Raw genomic sequence first — 22,126 nt, 5'->3', positions numbered from 1 at the left:
AGAAGGGAAAGGGTTGAATGTGGAGAGGATAGGAGTGTGGTTGGAAAACTGAGAATATAGGTGCTGGTAGCTATAGCTATACTGTTATGCCTTAGGGTTTCCACTCAAAATAGGAAGATGCTTCTTTTTCACTATGTCTGGAGATTTTCATACAGATCGACCATTTGGATAAAATCAAACAAGTTTATTTATTTGTTTATTTATTAAGGCTTTACTGCCAAAGGCTTGTAGGACACCTGGTTCCACAGCCTGTCGTAAGTCATGCTAATTTATTGTTGGATTGTTTTGTTTGCAGCATTTGATATCAACATAATTTTTACACACATGTAATGTGAATATCCAAAAATTGGTAACATAAGATGTCTACATTGGTCCTGTGGAATAAGAAGATGCCTTCTTTAGTTGTTTCTGGTAACCTTCACAGAGACTGATCTTAAGATAAAACAAACAAATGCTATTTTTTTATAACTTGGACTAGCTATAGCTTTCAATATCAGTGTATAGCCAATTTTTAACATGTGTAATCATCCAAAAAGTGGTCACATGACCAATGTGCTCAGCTTGTACACGATACGGCATGTAAAGTCCTCATTACGAAACATGATAATTGCGTCTTAGATCACCCTAACTGAAAATGAAATGACTTTTGCATAGGCTGTCCAATGTACCTATGATGGGTTGTCACGTAGCTAACCTGAAATTTTTGGATATTTACATGTGTTAAAACAACTAGCTATGACAATGTGACCATATTGAACAAGGATTGGCTGTGGGGTAAGTAGTGTTACATGTGTTAAAACAACTAGCTATATCCAATAACAAATTAGCACTTGTTTGTTTTATCGGAAAGGTCAGTCTGTGAGAATGAACGAGGTGAGAAAAATCTCCAGAAACAACAAAAAGAACTGAGCATGTGCAAGCATGCATGCATGGGGAAAGATCTAGCTGTGCATAGTGTTTGTGCAATTCAAGTAAGAAAAAGATAGCATGCTGTTCGTCTCTGGTAGGCAGGAAATTAGTTCTAGTATCTGCATCAGGAGGTTTGGTTAATAAAATAACTGTGGTAGCACGTGAGCGGTATTGGTGACCCCGCCCAGTCAGTGAGGTGAAATAGAGTCGCCCTGACGGTTCATGCATGCGTAGGACGGGAGCGCGAGAGGTACGTTACTGTATATATGATAATGGTCTGTGTACCTGTGTTGTACCGGGCGAGCTGAGTTCACACCCAACTGAAGGCTTAGCTCATTTTCTGTCTAGGCCACGCCACTAAAAGGTCAGAACACGCCGGCAACATCAGTCCATGGGCCTATGTCAAACGGATTTTTGAATAGTATGCATGTTTTAGCTACAGCATCAACTGAAAGTATTGCAGATTGATATAGGTTTGCCATATTTGCTAATTTTTAAATAAACAAATAGCTATAGTATAGGTGGTTCTCCAGACTTCTCTATTGACCGGAGCACCATTGGTAGCCATGGCACAAAGAAAACTATATCTGCGGTTACTAATACTCAGCATTACTTTTTGGCTGCAAGGAACCGTAAAGAAGATTGTTATGGTTCATTCCTTCAACCTGCTGGACCTTTGTGACAGTTGAAATTGGCTGTCTAGGCCATTTCATGCCAGTGACCATTAAAACTTAGCAATGCATGCCATCTACTGACAAGTACAATGCGTTCAGCAGGCAGCTTGTGTTGTGCATCTCCTGTTTGTACAGGATATTTAACTCTCACGGGGCCTCAACATCATGGGATGTAGTCAATCTCTTGAACCTTTGTTATAATTGTTTAGTTTTAGGACGGTACATTTTTCCTTTTGTGTTTCCAGGGCTCCAGTTACCTTTTTAGTAACTAGGTAACCCTGAGACTATAGACTCCTGACTCCTTGTAATTATATTGTACATATAGTTGTCAAGTTATGACATTATCATCATCAGTGATGTATGGGTGATTATGCCACTTTGTATTATCAATTACAATTGCCAGGAAACTAATAGCTACAGGTGTTCAAATTGCACCAGTCTTGCACTGACTGAAAACCACCCTATTGATAAACTGGAACACTGTTCTATGTGGCGATCGACAAAACTAGCCTGCTGTCATTTTCCATAAATTTTCTAGGGAGGAATCTAACATTGGGGTTTACATACAAACCTAGCTACTCTAATCACAAGGAATCTCGCCAGAAGAACACTACTTTGACCAGGTCATCACTATGAAACAGAAAATCTAGAGCCTAAACTTTTGCATGATGCACAATTCATTGTGCCACTTTTTAACATAATACGTGAGGAAAAATTCCATAATTTTTGTGAGGTTTTGACATTCCTACTATTAATAGTATGCATCTTGCTATATGCATGAAACTGCAACTTGTATAACATGTCTATGCAGTTGTTTTTGTTTGTCTCACAGTGCCCACCCTCCTCTCTATACAAAGGGAAGGGCTCCGACTATATGTTCTTGTTTGTACATTGTGTTTAGCTAATTTTTTTTCACTGTATGTGATCACTCCACATGCAAGTAAGACTGGTATACTACAGCTGATTGCATAAAGTTTAAGCGATAAACCAAATCAGCAGCCACCATATATGTGTAGGTTTCAACATTATACATGGTAATCATTAGAAGGTCTGAGTAAACGATCAACAATAGTTTTGAGATGGATTGGCAACATAGAAGCTGCCAGAGTTGGGGTAATTACATATACTTCAAAAAAAGTATACTTGATATTTTTATCTCATGTGACTCACTTCTATAAGTAAAATTAGCTTTGCTAATTTCTAACATGTTTGTATACGAGTATTCTAGTCAGCACTTTGTCACAAAGAGAATAGACCTGTGCATATTATTCACTTTCTTATAATATTAGCTACAAGCAAAAAAGTGGCCATTTCAGGTCAGTTTCAGATAAAATTCTGCATGTCCTGAATTATGGAGTTTGCAGTGTCTGCTGAATTTGGCTGTAGCATGTGTGATGCAAAAATTGTGGAGTAGTAATTATATAATATGTAACTATATGGAACTTGGTATAGTTACAAGGGATGTATAACTAGTTTGTTACTTAACTATATAATTATAAAAGTAACTAGTTTCCCCAACTCTGGTAGCAACCCGCCTAGTCAATGCAATAGCTTACAGTAGCAGTGGCAACTGAAAAGCAGCAGTGTTACTGGTTGTGTACAGTACGTGCTGCAAGGAGAACTGCTCATGTAATAACTGAAGGAAATGACTGTTTTCTAGTAAAGGACAGCATATAGGATGATCCCAGCTCATCCAGTAGCACAGCTCAGCACTTACTAGGTGTTAAGTGGAATGGCGCTATCTATATTGACAAAGGTTCTTCCTTTGGTATTCACCCTACCAAAATTTCTCAGCAGTGGCCTATGCTCTTCTAAAGGGCTTGACTATCTTGATGATTATGTACTGTTTACAAGAAACCCTGTATGCATGCGGCATCAAGACAGGAGCAGGTATACTGCTATCCACAATCACATTGTTTGAGCAGTCAACATGGAGGCAAACCAGCATGAGATAACATGTATACAGCAGTAGCTCATCCAAAAGGAAATAGAGAGGCTTACAGAGTTCCTTCAATTTGCTTTGCAGTGGAGTGACCAGGAACTCCATATCCATGGAGACTCTGATGGAGGTTAGCAACTATACTAGGCCCTTAGTATGGCTCAGCAACTAGTAATGGTAGGCATCCTTTGGTGGTCCTTATTTGTGAAAAGGTGGATTGATATCTCACTGTTTTTGTGCACTAAAGGATGTGGGCCTATATCTAGTTAAGGGTAACTTGCAGGTACCCAGATGCTTCATGTAAATGGAGATATTATGCAGATTACCATCTATAATGTCTACATTGGTCCCTGCCTCCCAACTAGGTTATCTGCATGTCCATTGCAGTGAAAGAACTTATTCAAATGGTTCTGGCACCAGCTTCCTTTGGACATCAGTGTGCTGCAAAGGTATTACATGCAATTTGTAATTGACAGTAAAGTGCATGGTGGAGGATGTTCCGAATATACATTCTGCAATGACACATGTATCATGGTGATGGCTAGCGCTGTTGGTCTTTTTTCACAGGTTTTGATTTGATATTTGGCTCACAGCTTGACAACATATTTTGTTTAGTGAGACTACTTATTCGATGTTTACTAAAACTCTAACGTTATTTTGCTTCTATAGACCCCCTTGTGCACACTAATAAGCTCCACATAACATACTCACTTCCAATGGTTGCTGCTTCTCACTGACCTAGATGCTCTATTAAAACCTTCAACCATCATAGCATTTAGGCACTGGAGAAACAAAACCTTGCAGTATGCAGTAAAGAATATAGTACTGCTAGAAAACAAAGAATAGATCATCTTCACTTTTACCATTAGTCCATGTTTACATCGTTGTGAATAACCAATGTGAGATTTAAGTGCAGGATTATAAGGAGGGATTGATGAAAAGGGGTAAGCTGGCAATTGTACCAGGCTTGCATCTCTTAGGCAACTGGAGTTTATTCATGAGAGGTGTTATGGTGTTATTGTTATTCGTGTTGATACTGCATTGCTGCCTGCCATTGGACTGCACTGCCATCCACCACTGAGCTATTATTGTTGCCACCATTGGGGTTATTATGTTGTCTGGCATTGAATTTTATTGCAGTTTCCCACCATTGGGCTATTGTGTAGTCCACCATTGAGTAATTGTTGTTGCCATAATATTGCCAATAACCTAAATATTGCTAACATTAAACTATTGTTGCCTACCTGCCATTGGGCTGTTATTGTTGCTCACTGCTGGTCTATAGCTGTTATTACTGTTGTCCCGTTGGGTTGTTTTTTGGTCACACGGATTCTTCTTGCTGCTCTCTAAAAGTCTTGGGAATTTCAGGTAAGTTGTGTGATCACTTGTGGTTTCTGACTATCCAGCAGCTGAATCTGTAGTTGTTTTTGTTCCATAAATAAATATAATTGATCATGTTTTTGACATGCTATAGCAATAAGGGACTGTATATATCACATGCCACCTAAAGTCATGTACTACGTGACAGCCCAGGTAATTTTCAGCATTTAATTTTGTAAGTACTTTTTAACTAGCAGAGCAGCAACTGTTCCTCCACAGATTTTAGTGGCACTGGTCATGTGTACCAAGTGTGATACAGTGGATGGCAGTACAAAAAGTTGCGTGATATACAGTCCCTTATACGCCATACTAGATTTATCATGCATATGCTATATCACTGTATTTTCACAATTGTAGATGGAAGTGGTAAAAATGGCACTATTCATTGCTGCGGCATTTTTAAGCATTCATGATGTTACTGTAAACTGCTTGGAAACTTTCTCATGTGATTGCTTAAATGTCCAGTTATCATCGATGTACAATAAAATTAGTTCTACAACCTCATGTGTTCTATCAGATCGTACTAGTATTACAATTACTGGAGCAGATGGAGGTACAATGCTGGAATGTACTGCTGAGTCACAGTTTAATATTATATTTAACAATTCTCAAAATGTGACCGTTAGAGATATTACACTGATGAACTGTGGTGGAAAGATTAATGAGACAATTAACAGTACAATTACCAGAGCAACTTCCAATTTTTACTTTGGAAATGGCACTACATTTGCTCTAATGTTTCTCTACTCTACTAATATCACTCTAAACAATGTTACAATGCTTAACTCCCCTGGGTACAGTATAATTGCTCTAAATGCTTTGGGAACTGTAGAATTGTCAAATTTAACTGTAAATGGCAGTACAAGCAGTGTCAATAATGCCGACTATGGTAGTGGAGTAGCCTTTCTATACGTTGACCAAAGTGCAAGCAATAGTACACTGAAAATATCCCATAGTAGATTTCACCACAACACAGCCATCATTTCAATTAAAACCTATGAAATTTTTCTAAGGCAGACAAATTTAGGCTACACAAATGATGATATTACCATATTAGGTGCAGCCTCTGTCACTATTTACTATTTACAGTCACACTACTATGTCAATACTACAATAACTGATGTTGATTTTGTTACTAACATTGGAACGTTTAGTGGGTCTGTTGCTGTAATTCAAATGCACAACACAAAGAGTAGAACACAATTTTATAACTGTGATTTTCGAGACAGCACAGGAATCAGAGAATCCTCCAATGGTGACCTTATAAGAACCGGTGGAATATATTTTATCAACTATCAACTAGATGGAAATGTTAACCTGGAGGATAACAAAGGAGAGAAATTTGAAGTACTGACAGTTTCAAGTTGCAGTTTTGAGAATTTAGAAGGGAAACTCGGAGCAGCATTTCATATAGAGAAAAATGCACTTGACACTGTGCACGTTATTGTTAAAATAGAACACTGCTTTTTTAGGAATAATTCAGCTGACTCTGGTTCAGCATTATATGCTAAAGATCGGTCAACAAAGTTGCCATATGAGCCATCATTGGAAGGTAGCCTGACTATTAACTTAGTAAATATCAGTGCTGAAAATAACATCCTTTCAGCTGGCAGTAGCATACAAGTTGCCACTAGTAATTTTATTACTGGAGTGTTTTATATCTTCAATTGTTTGGTTACCTTGCAGTGTACAGAGCAGTGTAGGTTTATTAACAACAAGCCATCAGTTTTCTATGCATATACATCAGCGCTAACAATGAGTGGGAGCATTTTATTTTTAAATAATAAAGCCAGGTTTGGTGGAGCAGTTAGGTTGATTGACACAGTTGTGTATATTAACGTTAACTCTTCAATATGCTTCAAAGGTAATAATGTCACAGAAAATGGCGGTGCCATTGAAATTGAAGTTCCTCTCACTAATATTCAGTCTCAAGACTACTGTCCATTCCAGTTTGTAGGGTTACCAATTGATGATCCAGTTACTGATAATGACATTATCGCAGGTAATTTTGCAAATAAAACTAACATAAGTGTGACTTTTGAAGACAACCATGCTGGAGTGATCATCAATGATTCCATTGAGCTGTCAGCTACTACTGCTGCTGTCACTACTACTAATGAGCGAAATGAGTCTATCTACTCTAATGTGTTTTATGTGTGTTCATGGTTCCCTGGGACTTCAGTTCAAACAACAATTGGGCCAGACACTGCAGAAAGAGAAGATGGTACACGTCTAGCTGTTTACCATGAAACGTTCAATTATAAAAATCCAAATTCACCAATGGAACATCTCAATATTCTCGCTATCCTTCCTTGCATATGTGATACAAATGATAACTATAGTGATTATGTTGACAGTTGTCTTAACAACCAGTTTGTTGATATGTCTGAGCAACTCTATGTCACCCCTGGTATGACATTTCCACTTCACATTGTTTCAATCGATACTGTAGGCTCAGTTGGTTATTCTAGTAAACTGATTAGTAGAGCATATGTCTCTACTGATGGTACAAATAATGATAGTAATACAGTGTTTAAATTAGAAGATGTTCAACTGGAAAGAATGAACAAAAGTAAGTGTGTTGAAGTAAACTTTACTATATATATCCATAATAATGAACCAATGATAAAAAATACAACAGGAATTTTAAGTTTATCGGTAGCAGTACCACGGGTCATTAACATTTCATTTTCATTTCAAGACTGTCCCATTGGATTTCATATCAGGGAAATTGACAACACACGCTCTGCATGCCTGTGTAAATCTTTTGTAGCAGATCGCACTAGATGCAATAACAATTCTGGTGTTATAACTAGATCAGATAAGCAAACATGGCTAGGCATTGTTGATGGTGACATACAATACTTAAAACTATGTTCACCCACACTGTGTAGTGTCAGAGATAATGCTGTAATAAATCTGACCAATGATAGTAGTCTCTGTAATGAACACCATGAAGGACGTGCATGTGGAAAATGCAGAAGTAAGTATAGTAGAGTGTTTGGTTCTGATCGATGTAAGAAATGTAGTGATTATTGGCTGTTCACTATTCCACTCTATGGTGTATTGGGAGTGATACTGGTGGTGATTCTCTTTGCACTCAAGTTCACAGTTACAGTTGGGCTAATCAATGGACTGATATTCTTTTGTAATGTGATGAGTATCAATGAACAATTATTTTTCAATAGTGAAATCAACAACTTTTCCTTCTTAAGAGTTTTCATTTCTATTTTCAACCTGGATTTAGGATTTGAAATTTGTTTTTATGATGAAATGACACAAGTTGGCAAAACAGGTTTACAATTTGTGTTTCCAGTTTACCTATGGCCACTAATAGTTGTGATAGTGTATTTGAGCCGCTACTCCCATCGATTTCAAGGAAGAGTCTCTAACACAGCTGTACCAGTGTTTGCCACTCTTATTCTTCTGTCATATGCAAAACTATTGCGCACAGCCATCAGTGTGTTTTCATTTGCAGATGTTGACTCAATAAACAGCACCACCTTGCGAGTTTGGAGACCAGACCCATCTGTCCTTTACTGGCATGATGGTCATGCTGCTCTGTTTGTCATTGCTACATTATTTTTGCTTTTTATTTTCCCATTTGCCATTAGCTTCACCTATCCAAGAATATTACACTACAAGAAATTCAGTTACTTGTTCCCATTGTTTGATTGTTTTACTGCTCCATACAAAGGCAAGTATAGGTTCTGGTTTGGTTTACGAGCAGTGATATTGATTTATTTAGCCTTGATGGAAACAGTTATATTTGATGATAAAGAAGCTTTACTCTTATCCAATGTTATAGTGGTTGGAACATTTACAATTGTTCAAGCTTATATTCGTCCATTCAAGAACACATTAACTAACTGCTCAGACTTGGCATTTGCTGCAATCTTTCTACTGCTGTCCGCAACTGTTTTATACATTCATCCATCCTCAGACTCAGATTCAAAACGAGTTAATGCAGCAGTGAATGTGTTTGGCTCTATTGCATTCTTCCTATTTTGCTTGGTGGTTGCTTACCACATTCATGAAGCCAGCAAGAAGTCCTACTGGTACATCACTACTGTGGAAAAATTCTGGAACAAGGTCAAGACATACAAAGATAACAAGATAGTAAATATCGTTATTTCCTCTGCAGCAATTACCAAATATGCCTCAATGAATCGTTTTCATCAAATGGAGGGCATTGACATACCTGAGGAGGAACGATTTCAAGAATCATATTATGAACAAATGTAACACAGCACATTTGTTGTTTCTTTGCATAATTATAACTCACTTATTATATTGAATACATACAGGTGTGTGTTCTGGTTCTTCATTGTATTGTTCACATGTTTATAATGCATGCACGCTGATTTTCACATTCATACATTTGTGTAATGCATACACACAATTGTTATTTACCCACTAAGTTTGCTGAAGCAATATATACATGATAATCATGATATACGTATTATAATTATATTGGGGAAAAGCCATGTTCAGTGCGCATGTGTTCTCAGTGTGTGGAGGTATACTACCAGTGTGCACTTGAATTGGGTGTAGTGATGCCACAACATATAGTTGTGACATATGACATAATTATCATGACATAAAATCCCATGACATAGTATGTTGTGGCCAATTTATGACATAGAAATAGCACACAAATTTGGCTACTTTAATGTACAAAATTGAATATTGAGACCACAAACTATGTGTATTATACTGTTGAGAGTATTAACACATCTAGAGCAAATTATAATTATATCATGACATATATGGCATATAGTTCTATGTCGTGGCATCCCTACTTGGATGTAGTGCTCAAATCATCATTCTTGAGTGGGCATTTCTCCACTGACATTACCAAATACTCATGGCATTAGCTGCATTGAGTTGTATTATGTAGGATTGTAGATACTTGGTGAAATAATACCTTGTACTCTTACATGATTGGATTATACTAGTACTGTATGTGATAAATTATTAGCTGTGAGGAGTCATTAAATTCATACCTCAATTTTTTACAGGAACAGTAATTTTGTGCAAACACTTTTAATTCAACAGACGTATATAGTACCAGATACTGGAACATGCTTTAATCATGAACATGATGATCAATGAAATCTAAAATTCTATTGGTGGCTATACCAATGGTTATGTTAGCTAAAATGTTTTATTACAGCATGCGTGGATTTGAAATTAAACAAGTTGAAAGCAGCATAAACTTTGCATGCCATTTCTGGTGCAATCGAGGGTGTGATATATTATAGTATGGTGGTAGTACTGTATAGTAGGAGGTTTGAATGGGCTTACTTGCCCTTCAATATCACCCAAAAAAGTCCTTTTCCTTAAAAACAGCTAACCAAGACAAAAACGCTTTCAGAGCAACTTCAAACTCTTCCTGTGAAGTTTTAAAAATTTTCTGATTAACTGAATTGAATTTTCTACTGACTAATTATGCCTTCAGCCAAGCGTAACTCGACTATGCTTAACATTACCTTCTTAATGTTATGCTTAATGGTAAGTAAAGCATAACTCGATTACACCTAATGTTATCTTCTATGGTATTACCTGATATCTGTAGAAATGCCACTTTGGCATTTTGAGGTTGTTCTCCATCTACGCATGTGATAATCACATGATTGACAATCTAATTGTACCAAGAGTGATAAAGGAGCTGATTTAGCGGGAGCTATAGTGCTTAGAGAGAATGATGAAACATGGGAGAGCTTCCTCAGGTATTTAATAGTAGCTAGCAACAACCTGTAGCTATAATTTCATCTATAATTTTATCACCACACTATTTTGCTTTTTATTTTCCCATTTGCCAGTACTTTTGCCTACCCAAGAATATTGCACTACAAGAAATTTCATGTATTTGCTCCCTTTGTTTAACTGGCAAGTATGGGTTCTGGTTTAGTATATGAGCAATACCATTGAAATGATCACATACAGTGGGCTCTTGATTATCCAAACTATGAAGGTGACTGTTCTATTAGAGTATTTTGTCTAAAGTGTATGTTCTATTAGAGTATTTGTACAGGACTCTGTATATAAATGAATGGGATTCTATTATCCGAACTTTTTGATTATCTGAACACTCTCAGGGCCCAATGAGTTCGGATAATAGATGGAGCACTGTATTTGATGAAGAAATTTTACTTCTATCAAACCTTGTAGTTGGAATATTCGCAAGCTTATATCCGTCCATCAAAACAACCATTATTAGTTACTTACCAGATTCATGTAGCCAGCAGGAAATCCTACTGGTACTTCACATTGATGAAAAAATTCTGGAAAAAACCTTCTTAATAAATACAAAAATAACAGACTGGTAAACATCGTTGTCTCCTCTGCAACAATCACAAAAATGTGACCATCAACTGATTTTATAACATCAAAATGCAAAGCATAAACTCAAGGAGGAGTAGCTCAAGACCCCTTTTATGAAGATATGTAATTCACCATAGTTACTATTTTCTTGTTTCACAGTTCTGCTGCACAAAATTTTATAAATTGATCCATTTGATCGTAGTCTATATAGCTAGCCATATCATTACACTTTTCACAATATCTTTGTTAGCTTTTAAAACAATTTTTTGCACTGACATTTTTATAATATGTACACATGAACATGCTGATGCAGGTTTACACAATAACAAAAAAAGTCAAGGTCTTCTATCTTTTTAAGCTCACATTGGAGGAAAACAGTGACGAAATGAACCACAGGATGTGCATGAGTCCATACACCCATATATGTGTGCTGAGGATAAACAAGAAGGCTAGCAGTGGTGGTACCCACCAGACCTCTAACGAGTCATACATCAATTCTTTACTTCGTGTCAGTAAGTTAACTTGAGCAGTTTCATCAGTGTTGTCAGCGACTGCCAACGTTCCAGCAGCAACAATGAACAGGAAAGTGATGACACAAGTAAGTCTTGACATTTTGACCTGCAAAGAAAATATAAGTTTATTTTTCATACACCCATTTCAACTCTAAACAAGTCAGCTATAAGTAACTCTGCATCAGCTTTTGTAAGCTGGTTATAACATAGCCATAGATAATATTATACTCCTAAAGACATAAAATCATACAGTAGATAGTACTGTATAGTAGGGACCACAAAGGAGTAGGCGTGGCCCACAAAATAATATCACCCAAAAACCAGCCTCAATTTTCCCAGATGACAATGAGGCAGTATTGGTTAGGTAAAACTAAGCCCAAACAAGCTTTCAGATAGACCTTAAACGCTTTCGACAAGTTGCTATGGAATAGTTAACAGAATTTTGTACTGACTGACTGACTGGGTAAATGACTGACTGATGTCTTCAGATAAGTGTAACTCGATAACGGCTAAGGCTATGGGCTTGATTTTTTCACTGTTTGACATTGCTTCGGCCTGAGAGGTGCCTTTTGGCATACCGCAGTACATACATGCATTCTTCATGGACTTACCAGTGTCCTTCTTTGTGTCCCATTCATCTTTGCTGACAGCGAAAAGTGTCGATTTGGCGGTAGCACGTGATAGCTTCCCTTTGAAATGGAAACTGTCCATATTTTTTCATAGTGGCTGTATTGATTGCAGAGGTGCTTTTTGAACAGCCCTCAATTCGTACTGCTGTATAACGGGTTGAACACAGCCGACAACAAAGCGTAATGGATACCTCACTTTTCATACAATAATTGATATGACTGGGGCGCGCGGTGCCATTTCAGACGCAGTATGCGTGGGTTCACCAGTCATAATAATATTTACAAAAAAAAGTTAACAAACAAATACACAAATTTTTTTTTTGGAATTTTCAACTAGAGTAGGGACCATAGCACATTGGTAAAAAGTACTGAAACAAGCTGGAGTAGTCCATGATATTAAATCACAGTAAAACAATAAGTGTTATATCTCAAGGATATAACACTTCTTATTGTTTTACTGTGATTAATATTGTTTCAGTACTTTTATCGATGTGCTATGGTCCCTACTCTAGTTGAAAATTCCAAAATTTTTGTGTACTTGTTAATAATATAAGTGCCACCTGTCCTAAGCTAGTTTCATGCTCCCAGAGGTAAAATTTGTCTCTCAAACATGAAAACTTTTAATGGCTTTGAAATGTTTGTGAGGGACTCATTATTCATTGCAAAGTGCTAATATTACTGTGACAGTGTGTTTGTTTGGGTTATTAGTGAAGGAAACTGGTGATAAAATTTGCAACATCACAAAACAATTTAAAATACAGTCAGTTCACGCCCTACAACAAAACAACATAGCTAATGAGCAAAAACTGGTAGTTCTTTAGAGTACTAGTGTTTTAAAAAATTGTTAATTTAAAACATGAAGTAGGGATCTATGCAATAAAAAGTAGTGAAACAAGAGATGAATGATGGTATTACAGCATAGCTTGGTGGGAAGTCCCTACTTTGGCATTGAACAAAATAATTGTTATAGCTAATGTGCCAAAGTAGGGACTTTCCCACCAAGCTATGCTGTAATGCCATCATTCATCTCTTGTTTCACTGCATAGATCCTTACATCATAAAATACTCTTTGCACAGCTAGCTACGGTGTAACTTGTGACTGTTCTATTAGAATATCACACATGACTGTTGTATTAGAGTGACTATTGTATTAGAGCATTGCGAGTCAGCCAAGGGGTGCAGCTAGCTAGACCAATAAGGGGTGAGATCATCTTGTTTACTGTTAAGCAAATAGCTAGATTGTTAAAAGGTGTGCATGGTCTCCATACTCTATCGCTATTAGTCCACCTAGATCTTTATTATTTGATGGGTACCTATCGTGGACGGGATCCCAATCGCGAAGTTGCAGATATCTAGCTAGTATACCTCTTATAGTAGCGCTAGGACTGAAGCGCTTCTGAAATCCAGTTCTGAAATAGGGATGCCATGATAGTCGTGACATATGACATGTCTTCTTTATATCGTGAAATAAATATCTCCTAATAATGCACACTTTTCCATTCATTTGATTCAATAAAAATATGAGAAAAATTGACAAATAAATATGAGCAATGTTGGTTGTTGATGTCATAGTTAATATTGCTGATGCTTAAGTTGATATATTTGCCTGTTTGAATCAAAATAGTTCATAAGTAATAGCTTCAGTTGTGGAACTTTAATTACTTATGTTGTGACATACAACATGCAACATGCCGTGACATAAACCTCTATGACATGTGACATAAAAGTTTCTATGTTGGGCAACCCTACTCTGAAATAATTCTGTGGCATCTAAATATGCTGCTGAAAGAACGTGTTGATATGGAAAATTAATGCCTTGATATGGTTTCGATGGATGAAGAAGACAAGCAACCTGATTGAAGATAAAAGAAAAGACAAGGTGGAATCCCAAAAGGCACATTCCACTAGTGAGTTTGTTATTGTGGCAAAAAATGGTGGCCATGCGCTGCTTTGTTTGGCCTCTAGACTTGCAACTGTGGTTAGTTGGTCAGTCAGTCAGGCTAAACTTTGAGTTTTGGCAACTTTTTAAAATTCTATATCTGGCCACCTATAAGTGTTTTGTTATAATTAATGCTGCAGTATATATTATATGGACTAGTACTATTCCTTAAAGGTGATTTTCGTTTTGTAAGATGTCTCTAGGATGATTTTCAAAGGTGAAACTTTGGGCAACACGTGAAATTTTCAGAGCAATCCCTACTTAAACAGTACTACCGTACTGTTTAATTAGTCTGAAAACATGTGGAAAACAAGTTGATGTTATGCTACTTCTAAAAACCAGGCGGCCATGCAGTTAATACTAACTAAATAGGTAATTAATCAATCATGTATATTTTATTCGTGCTATTGCTATTATTAATTCAGCTAGACAATTGGATTTGTAAATATACTGTAATTTAGCATATTTTGCAATTCATGAATTATTTTTTAATTCTGTAATTACGTTGCTAACGAAGTGTAGCTATAACAACCACTTTAAACCACAAATATCTTCTCAACTGTTTTATAGTGTGTCTATTGTGTTTTCTCATGCAAATTGTTTAGAGAAACCCTTGAGGCTTCCCTTCATTTTCATTCGCGTAAGTATGGGTAATGCCCCCCCTTTCAATTCGAAGTATATGCTATCTCTGGTAGCCTAGGAGGTCTTCAACGTTGTTTTGAAGTCGTTAAATGTCTATAAAACCGAAAGGAAAGACCGTTTACGAAGATTCGTCATACCAGTATTTCAGACCGCCGAGAAGAAACCACCGCAGAGCAAAATTTATGTGCGTGGAAGTTTAATACAAACTTTCAACTCTTACATCCTGGCTACTTTTTACCATTTAACGATTTTACTCATGTGGGTGAGTACGGACAAACATAGATAGGTAGGTACATACACATTTCAGTAAACCAGGCGCGTGCCCATAGCTGGCAAAGGCTGGCTGTGGGCCTCGCCTGGTTTAAAAGGATCACCCGGAATCAAATACGAAAGCCTGTAACTTTTACCAATGGAAATGTTCATGAACTGACCATCACAGACAATCTACAGGATCTACTGTAAAAAAAGTTTTTTTTTTCTCATACAACAAGCCAAAGACGGGAGTTTTATTTTTTCAGGCATGGAACCAGACTGAATTGGACTACTGCCTTTCTGTAGAAGTACATGCATTCATGTGATTCGTTTCATATCGATGGAGGTGCATACTATGATACATCTACATGTAACCAGCAGATTATTTGGAAAGCCATTGATATTAAACGCTATGGTTTTTCATTATCTATGCCAAAGCCAGCAAACTGCTACCTGTTTCAATTTGCTTTTCTTTGAGATGGCTTGGTCTAATCATACCTATTGCCATACTAGACTTTTGCAAAAATTTAACGTCAAATATTTTGACCTTAAAGGTAAGATATTTTGATCTCTCCACAATGTAACCATAGATTATCTAACCCATGAAATACACCCTATGCAGAAAATAGCTCGCTAGTATAGCATGTAATAATACATAGCACTTAGAGCTTACTTGACAACGAACGACGTTCCAGTACTGAGGTCTCCTACAAAGGTCACAGGACAACCAAAACACAATGATATAATGGTGCGCATTAATAAAACGATTGTGCCCCTGAGTTTGAGCCTGACTTCCGGTCTTATTAACACCATAGATATGCTACCGATTATATTTGACTTAAAACGCAGAGACTGTGATAGTCAATGGACGAACACATCGAAGGAACCATTAACGCTAACAGCAAAACAGTTCCCTTGAGGGATATAGCTTCCTCGAGCTCGGACGCTACCGTACTAGTTAACGCAGCGGGTGGAGAAGTGGAAGAAGCGGAGACCAAACCACGAGTACAATGGGACAACAAAGTACAGTTCCTACTCACTCTAATCGGGTTCGCGGTAGGACTTGGAAATGTGTGGAGGTTCTCATACTATGTGAAGAGAAATGGCGGAGGTGAGTCAAGCGACTGAGACAGTATATCACTTATCTATACACTGGACTGATAATATCAGTGTATGATGGTTGAAATTTTATTCTGTAAACTTTGAAGTCTCAACTGGCCTTCACAAGGGGGTGACATGGTGATACACAGGCACATGCTGTAGGTAGATCTGCGACCACGGTCAAAGTCTTGACTGGCTGAATTTTGCTTTGACCTGTGACTAAGAGCCTTTTTTGATCTTTGACCAGTGACTTAGCGATGATATTTCAGTACTTTTCAATTGTGGTTTGGAAATTTTTACCCTTGACGGTTGACTTGGGCATGATTTTTGGTGGTCTTTGACTTAGACTTTGACCGCGGTTGCAGATATACCTACAATGAATGCCTGTGTGTCACCCCCTTACTTCACACATCATTCGATTTAGTGTGGTGCTTCCTGTAACCAACTGAACAGCCCATGTTTAGTTTTCAGCATTGGTATAAAGTCAGGGACAGTTTTATTATTCATGGCCATGATATCTAGCTTGAATAAATTCATAGGGATGCAATATTCATTCAGCTGCTTAAGTTATGAAGCCACCTGATTTTCTATATTGTAATCAATGTTCAACAAATACCATTTTATTCATTTTAGGTGCATTTCTGATTCCTTACTTCATAATGTTGTTTGCTGTGGGAATACCGTCATTCTATTTGGAGCTCACCCTTGGTCAGAAGATGCAACGTGGGCCATACAGATCATGGTTTAAAGTGTTTCCACCTCTGGCTGGTATTGGGATTGCTTCTGTTGTCAGCGTCACAGTGTTGTCCCTGTACTACAACGTCATCATCTCTTGGGTGTTGTTCTATTTTGTTAACTCTTTTCATGATCCCCTGCCATGGGAGAAGTGTTGTGGATACAAGGTGGATCATATGAACAGAGAAAATGTCAGTTATCGTTTAATGATGGGAGGGAATTGTAGTGATGTTCCTACTACTAAAGCTATTGATGAGTGTACTCAGGATTTTACCAAGTGTGTGTGTGTGGGTGTGCGGGGTGTGTGGGTGTGTGTGTGCGCAACATGCATGCACACATGTGTGTTTTTACATATATGCATCACATACACACATGCATGCATGTACATTCACTGTATTGTAATACAGTGGAGAGGGTGGAAGTGTGCCAAAACTATTTGTGACCATCCTGTATGTTCGCACAAGCCTAGTTTTACAGTAGAATGTAATAAATGCAATGAGTGGAGTATTTACAAAATCGTTAAAAAAAAGAAGAAAAAAAAATCTGTAAAGTTTTTAGGTGCTTCTTTCACAGCGAAGGAAGGTGAATCTAGGTGATAAAGGCATAAACCTTGGTAGCATTGTGATCCCCAAAGTAAGTACTCCCCAAGAGACGGAAGATATAGTCTGCCTTGTGTTGGACAAACAGTTCACTATGGTTTTTTCTCATTGTAAGAAAAGCCTGGACGACAAAACTTACCTAGCAATGGATTCACCTGTTCATGGAGAACCCGATGGTGTAAGTTGCATCTTGGTAGAGTACTGCGTTCGTAAGTTATGATCATTTAATTAAGCGCAGTAGTTTATTTTCTGTATTGTCACTGTATAAATGGATTTTTCTGTTGTCACCACTTTGTAACGCTGTAACTTTGAAAGTTCTTGGCTTCTACAGCTGAAACTTCAGTAGACCATCCCTTTGGCTATCTTGATAATGTAATTCAAAAAATGTGCTAACTTATGGGGTTCTTGCAGATCTGATCACATTTTGAAGCATTGTACACAAAAATATAATGTGAAAACACAGTATAAGAGATACTTTATAATGCTACGAATACCTATAAACAAAAGAAATAAACAAAAAAAGAAGAGGATCGAACTCTCAACCCCTGACCACTTCTCTAAGCACTGACTTATAGAGACCATATTGTAACAGTTCTGATTTTGTATTGTGCCCCTTAACATTTCATTGTGTACGTACTACAGGTACTACTGGTACAATCGTGTGATACGTGTCAGTGATGATATTGGAGATGCTGGTGAATTCAATTGGCAGTTGTTGATTTGTCTGTTTTGTGCATGGCTGATCACTTATTTGTGTATATTCCGGGGAATCAAGTCTTCTGGAAAAGTATGTATTTGTGTGTGCCCGCATGAGTCCATGCCTAGATCATAGTGTGTTTGTAGTAGGTGTGTAGTATTTTGTTTTTGACACAGTGGGTTGTCATTGTCAAGTATCAGTGTCCCTGTTAAAAATATTGGTCTGGCACATTTCTGTACCAAAGTTGCTCTAGAAAGCCGCACATATACTGGTGTGACCCATTGTGTACAGTTAAGCTAAAATGCCTCGGCATTGTTTTAGTTTGTATGTCAAATTTCAATGACAACTTTCAGCATTAACTATTAACTAATTTAACAGCCTTGGTTGCCATCTTTGCTCACATGTAAAAGTGTGAACATATCACCTAACACTTTAGGACAACTTGAGTACCGAAAATGTACCAATCCCTATATAATGGCGTGAGTGCTTATCCTGACAGCAATTAAGTGCGGGTAGGACAAACCCACGTAACTGACATACAGAGGTTTTGAGGTTGCTTGAGCACTGCTTAGCACAGGCGCATTAATATAGATACAATTTCATTTAAGTTACTAGACCCAGCATGGATCCTCGGCGTATGGTGTTGAACGTGGTTAAATGGTACTGTTACTGTAAATAACGGTGGGACTACTAGACTAGTTCTAGTTACTCCTATTGCTACTACGCCACCGACCAGTCATGTTTCATCAAGTTTAGTCAGACCACAGCGTTCACCTCAACCGGCTATTGTCATTCATCGCTCTGTTGACAATGATAAGAGTTGAATCTAAAGCATCAAATAAGGTATTTAGAAATTTTACTCTGTGAAACCTAGATACTGAGGATGTAAGCTGTTGTGAGGAGCTCAAATGGGAAATTAGAAATCAATTTGAAGATGTTATTGGCAGTGATTTTGATGTCAGCTATATACAAGGAACGAAAGTAATACGAATTCGAAGCAGGTTAGATATTCAAGAATTTTGGCAGAGCTTTAGGAAAGCCAATTTTCTTTTGTGGTGTAATGGTTTGAGCACTAAGAGTACCGAGTTAAGAGTCTGTTAATGAGACAGAGCCAAGTAGTTAGAAAAGAAAAGTACAAGCCACAAAGGATGAGGAAGTAGAGAAAATTGTTGAAAAGTTAGTAATTAAACACAGAACTAATTTTACTACATGCAGTTGAGAATATGGGCAGTAATGATTAATGGTGGTCTGCATTTCTGTTATGATAACCCACCAACTACCTCCACGTTTTCGCGGGCAGGTTCTGCATCCAAGAAGAGTGAGCCATCAGTAAACCAAGTAATAGTAGATACTTCTAATGCTATCACATCATCCTTTTCAAGGAGAGCTACATCTGTGCCATCTACACGCGATAGTCCCAGCAAGTTAATTGAAGATTGCTCTAAACTGTACAAGCAGTTGTCTGAACTACACAGTCTTTGTAAGAGCACCTGTTTTGAGTGAGGAAGAATATAAAGCAGAGAAAGAAACTATTGTCCTTAGACTTTTTGTATTTAATCCTTTTTTTGTCTTTAGACCATTGGTATACAAATTTCAAGATATGTAGTTGTCCAGTGTTTCAATCATATCCAGTCCTGTATAATTCATAGCAAAGTGAGCTGATTGTGATTATTAAGTAGCTTACACGGCCTGTGCTGGTAGTCAGATGGCTTTACTTCACCAGTTTGCTTAAACCTCATATATTGCCTAATATTTGACTTACTAATGCAGCACAACTCTGAAACTTCGTCTATGCTCTTCTTTTTGCCCAAAATCATCCATATTACTCTCCATCTCAAATCCACCGAGTAGCTAACAGTCATGGCTATAATCGTGGTAGTTATACATTCTGATTTGCACGGACTGGTATACGCATGCGTCACAATGCGTGCTCAAGCAACCTCATAACCTCTGTACATTATGCACCTAAGCAATGCCTGAAAGTATTTCATGTATGCCAGTGGTTACTGTACTAATATCAATGAAGTGGTTAGATAAGGTTCGGTAGATATTTGAATTCTAATGTGTTTGTACTTCACAATGGTGTGATTTTCGTAAAGAAAAACAAACTGTTATGAAGAAATCAGCATTTCAAAATGATGACACGTGTTGGTCACCAATTTGTCACTAAATCAAACAGCCACAAACAATTGTTCATGCATTGTGGATATATCTCATAGAGAATCCATTAATTTTAGTAGATTAGTGGTAAGGACCTATGTCATTCCATTTCTGAGCTTGTTCTTCCCCCCCCTGAGTACCTACACCGAAAAGAAAACAAAATACGTATGTGATCTGGCCAAGCGAGATATTCATGCTGTGTTGGCATAGGTGGGTGGGGATATAGTGTGTGTATGTATATATATATGTGTTGCAGTACAAAAACACTGTTTTGTATGTGCTCAATTTACTTGCAATTAGAAACCATAAAGTATTCAAGCCACCATATTACAATGTTATATTTTCAGACGAAACATTGGGGCAGTGTTTAATTTATACTGTTGCGTTTCTATTTCAGGTAGCCTATGTCACAGCAGTGTTCCCTTATATAGTATTGATCATATTGTTCTTCAGAGGAGTAACTTTGGATGGAGCTGGGGATGGAGTGGAGTTCTTGTTTAAACCAGATGTGAGTTACTGCTCTTAACATTAAGTAATACACAGACTAATTGTTACCTATTCTGTGTGTTAAAATGGATATTTGCTAATTGAGACAATGGATTAGATAGTGTCATGTAAAACAGCCTGGAAAAGTGGGAATGGCACAGACATTCTGTAGAATTATCTGCTTATTATTCCTACCCAGTATTAATTTCTCTTTTCACAAGCCTGTCACATCGAGGCATTCCTGGGAAGTAGTATCAAGTATAGGGAAGTAGTTGGTTGCCTATAACTTCTATTTGTTGACAGGAACTGAGGTGTACACACCCTTTGTGTTTAAGGTAATTGTGGTTGCTCTGTGTTACCTGTAAGTACTGTTCACCAGTAATTTTCATGTCAGTTAGTGTACAGGATGTTTTGTGTTTCATAGTGGAGTAAACTATATCTACCCCAAGTATGGTTGGAGGCAGCTACTCAGATATTCTTCTCACTGGGGATATCATCTGGTGGAATCATTGCTCTCTCCAGTTACAGTAGCTCAACCAATACTGCACTAAGAGATACCACCTTTGTGTGTATTGTCAATAGTGCCACTTCACTCTTCTCCAGTATCACTATATTCTCAGTGTTGGGATTTAAAGCTCATGAGACTGGAGTATCAATTGATGATGTGAGTTAAATGAAACTAGAGTATTGTATCAAGACCATTATTTGGTAGTATTAAAGCTGTCATTGCCCTGTTTTGTACTGTATGTTATATTAGAGTAGGGATGGGTATTATCTTTTAGTGTAAGGACTAGGGCTGAAACAGATATCCGTATTATCCGGATATCCGGATAATAATTTACCATCCGGATAGTACTTTGAAGCCAAGCGGATAGTAATAACTTAAAGCCATTTATCTGTCCAACTTTCTCATCACTAGATGAATCAATTTTCATCACGGAGAGTTAGCTAAGCTAGATTATGTGAAGTTAACAGCAGCCTGGTAAGTTAATCAGTTTGCTCGCGACCATGCCCATTGCTAAATTACGAAGCGAGGCGGTGAATGTTGCTGAAGAAGTTGTAACAGAATAGTTATTGCCTTATAAAGAGTTCTTTACGACTAGTTGTACCTGGAAAAGTCTTGTAGCAACTGCTACATCTTGTAT

General features: G+C 37.5%; 2 protein-coding genes and 1 long non-coding RNA gene across 5 annotated transcripts in view; 2 read left to right on the top strand and 1 right to left on the bottom strand.

Moving 5' to 3' along the window:
• Positions 1-1,081: 1,081 nt before the first annotated feature.
• LOC136264450 (uncharacterized) lies at positions 1,082-9,375 on the top strand. Of its 2 annotated transcripts, XM_066059183.1 has the most exons (3): positions 1,106-1,159; positions 4,808-4,890; positions 5,260-9,375. In XM_066059183.1, the coding sequence occupies exon 3, from the start codon at positions 5,260-5,262 to the stop codon at positions 9,145-9,147; it is 3,888 nt and encodes a 1,295-aa protein (XP_065915255.1). In that variant the 5' UTR covers positions 1,106-1,159; positions 4,808-4,890; the 3' UTR covers positions 9,148-9,375. The 2 variants fall into 2 exon arrangements, with proteins under 2 accessions (XP_065915254.1, XP_065915255.1); XM_066059182.1 differs by lacking the exon at positions 4,808-4,890 and having other exon boundaries at positions 1,082-1,159.
• Positions 9,376-11,452: 2,077 nt separating this feature from the next.
• LOC136263938 (uncharacterized) lies at positions 11,453-15,983 on the bottom strand. Its single transcript, XR_010704859.1, has 2 exons — positions 15,877-15,983; positions 11,453-11,847 (listed from the first exon to the last, which is right to left on the bottom strand). It is a non-coding gene; the product is annotated as an uncharacterized lncRNA (long non-coding RNA).
• Positions 15,963-22,126, top strand: part of LOC136263919 (sodium- and chloride-dependent GABA transporter 2-like) — a 10,487-nt gene continuing 4,323 nt past the window's right edge. For both annotated transcript variants that reach the window (XR_010704831.1, XM_066058551.1), the window contains exons 1-5: positions 15,963-16,314; positions 16,938-17,316; positions 18,281-18,425; positions 20,893-21,003; positions 21,406-21,645. Coding sequence is in view for 1 of the 2 variants with exons in the window: in XM_066058551.1 (XP_065914623.1) it covers positions 16,068-16,314; positions 16,938-17,316; positions 18,281-18,425; positions 20,893-21,003; positions 21,406-21,645 (1,122 nt within the window). In the remaining variant the exon portion in view is untranslated. The remainder of the gene's footprint in view (positions 16,315-16,937; positions 17,317-18,280; positions 18,426-20,892; positions 21,004-21,405; positions 21,646-22,126) is intronic.

This window comes from Dysidea avara, chromosome 8 (genome assembly GCF_963678975.1).
Source record: "Dysidea avara chromosome 8, odDysAvar1.4, whole genome shotgun sequence".
NCBI classification, from domain to species: Eukaryota; Metazoa; Porifera; class Demospongiae; order Dictyoceratida; family Dysideidae; genus Dysidea; species Dysidea avara.
Note: the sequence above shows the minus strand (reverse complement) of the source record. Positions and strands in the feature narration are given on the sequence as shown.